The following is a 2,163-nucleotide window of genomic DNA, read 5'->3' on the forward strand; positions in this document are numbered from 1 at the left end:
TAGAACCTGGGCTGGGGTGGAGGACCGTCATTTCTGTTTGGTTTTAATTGTGTTCAAATTCAAATTCCTTTTATTGGCATACAATATTAGAAGCATTTCCCAATAATACAATCCAAAAGAAATTATAAAATAGATAGTCGTGGCTATGTCAGGCCTAACTCAAGTTGTCACAAGCTAGATTTGACCATACAAAAGATGCCCGAATCATAAAATAAATCGGCATTCTAAACTTTTAAACGTAAGTTTTTAGACTTATAAATTAAGAATCATTAATATGGTCAGGGTCACTCTTCCGTTTTATAAAACCATGGAGAAACTTAGCGGTCAGTTCAATGATCTCCAGATCTCGTGAAGCAAGGAGAAATTGTACCTTGATTCTTTCTGATTGGCCTGCTACCAACCTAAGGGGGGCTTCTATAAACTCCACTCGAATGTCATTTAACAATTTACAGTGTAAGAGTACGGGCTCAACAGTTTCTATTTCTCTTCTATTACATCCACAGAACCTGATTGAATAAGGAATTTGCTTATATCTCCCCTCAAGAATAGCATAATAGCATATATGAAATTCTATGTAAGCCACCCTGAGCCCGCCTTGGCGGGGAGGGCGGGGGATAAAACCTCAATCAATCAATCAATCAATCAATCAATCAATTCCCTGAGATGCTACCAGGCTTTGTTTTGGGTCCCAGCTTGCTTTCTGGCAGTCCTTCAAACACTGAAGCTCTGGGAAGCATCCGTGCACTTAACAGCCCTGGGCACATGGACAGCTCCAGGCCACATCCTCCCCCCCCCCTCTGGCTCCAGGCCACATCCTCCCCCGGTTTTATCCCCATTTGACTGCCACGGCTTCCCCACACACAGGATCCTGGGAACTGGAGGCCGGTTGGGGGGCTCAGGGGTCCCTCCTTCCCTCTCTGGCTCTCCCAGCCCCTCCCAAAGTTTGCCTGTGAAGAGCAAAAGCCCCGGGGAGGGGCTGCCCCTGTCATGGGTGTCCAGGGGAGGGTACCTGCTGGATTTTGATGAGGAAGCAGTCGATGAAGTCCCGCGGGTTGTTGGGGTCCAGCGTCTGCCTGTTCATCTCCAGCCGCTCGCCCACAAACTCTGCCAGCTTCAGGTAGTTCTTGTAGATCTGGCGATGGGGCCCGGGGATGTGCTTCATGATCTCCGGGAAGGTGAAGAGCAGCTGCAGCAGAAAGGGAGTGGGGGGAAAGGGCGGTGGGTCACAGATGGAGTTACCAACCTCCAGGCGGCTCCTGGAGGTCTTCTGGTATTCCAGTGGGTCTCCAGACTTTAGGAATCAGTTCCCTGGAGAAAAACAGATGCTTTGGAGGGTGGGCTCTGTGGCATTCTACCCCGCTAAGGTCCCTCCACTCCCCCAAACCCCACCCTGCCCAGGGTCCACCCCCCAAATCTCCAGGCATTTCCCAACCCAGAGCTGGGAACCCTAATATAGTGTGTATTGAGAAGAGAAGAAGAGATTGGATTTATACCCCGCCCTTCACTCAGAGCAGCTTACAATCTCCTTTCCCTTCCCTTCCTCACAACAGGCACCCTGTGAGGTAGGTGGGACTGAGAGAGCTCTTTTGAGAACTGCTTTTTCAAGAACAGCTCTGAAAGAACTTGTAACTGACCCCAGGTCACACCAGCAGCTGCATGTGGAGGAATGGGGAATCAAATTCAGTTCTCCCAGATTACACAAGGCAGCAAGACAAGGCTCCTGGATCTGACCAAACTGGGCAATTGAGGCTTTTTGTTCACACAGTAGCCACCTCAATGGTCCCACAAGTAAAAAACCCTCCCCTACTGTTTGTTTTCCCCCAGTGGCTGGTATTCAGAGATACCCTGCCCTTGAACACTGGGGTTCTACTAGCTATCATGCACTTGAGAATCCATATCCTGCAGCGTCTAAGCCGCACCATTCTGCTGAATGCCCAACACTGCAGGAAGGAAAGAAGAAGAAGAAGAAATTGTTTTGGGTTCCAGCTTGCTTTCTGGCAGCCCTTCAGACACTGAAGCTCTGGGAAGCATCATGCACTTAACAGCCCTTGGCACATGGACAGCTCCAGGCAGGGGTCGTTTTGTAGAAAAAGAGCTAGGGGAACTCATTAGCATAACTCATTAGCATATGCCACACCCCCTGACATCACCGGAAGTGTGTCA

The 2,163-nt window shown here is 49.3% G+C and overlaps 1 protein-coding gene across 1 annotated transcript in view; it reads right to left on the reverse strand.

Annotated features, from left to right (window-relative positions):
- LOC107122458 (cytochrome P450 2F3-like) overlaps positions 1 to 2,163 on the reverse strand; it is a 20,083-nt gene that overhangs the window by 3,859 nt on the left and 14,061 nt on the right. The window contains exon 5 of the mRNA XM_015425567.1: positions 1,010 to 1,186. Within this exon, the coding sequence (XP_015281053.1) occupies positions 1,010 to 1,186 (177 nt within the window). The remainder of the gene's footprint in view (positions 1 to 1,009; positions 1,187 to 2,163) is intronic.

Source organism: Gekko japonicus, unplaced genomic scaffold, assembly GCF_001447785.1.
Source record: "Gekko japonicus isolate JY-2015 unplaced genomic scaffold, Gekko_japonicus_V1.1 scaffold4965, whole genome shotgun sequence".
NCBI classification, from domain to species: Eukaryota; Metazoa; Chordata; class Lepidosauria; order Squamata; family Gekkonidae; genus Gekko; species Gekko japonicus.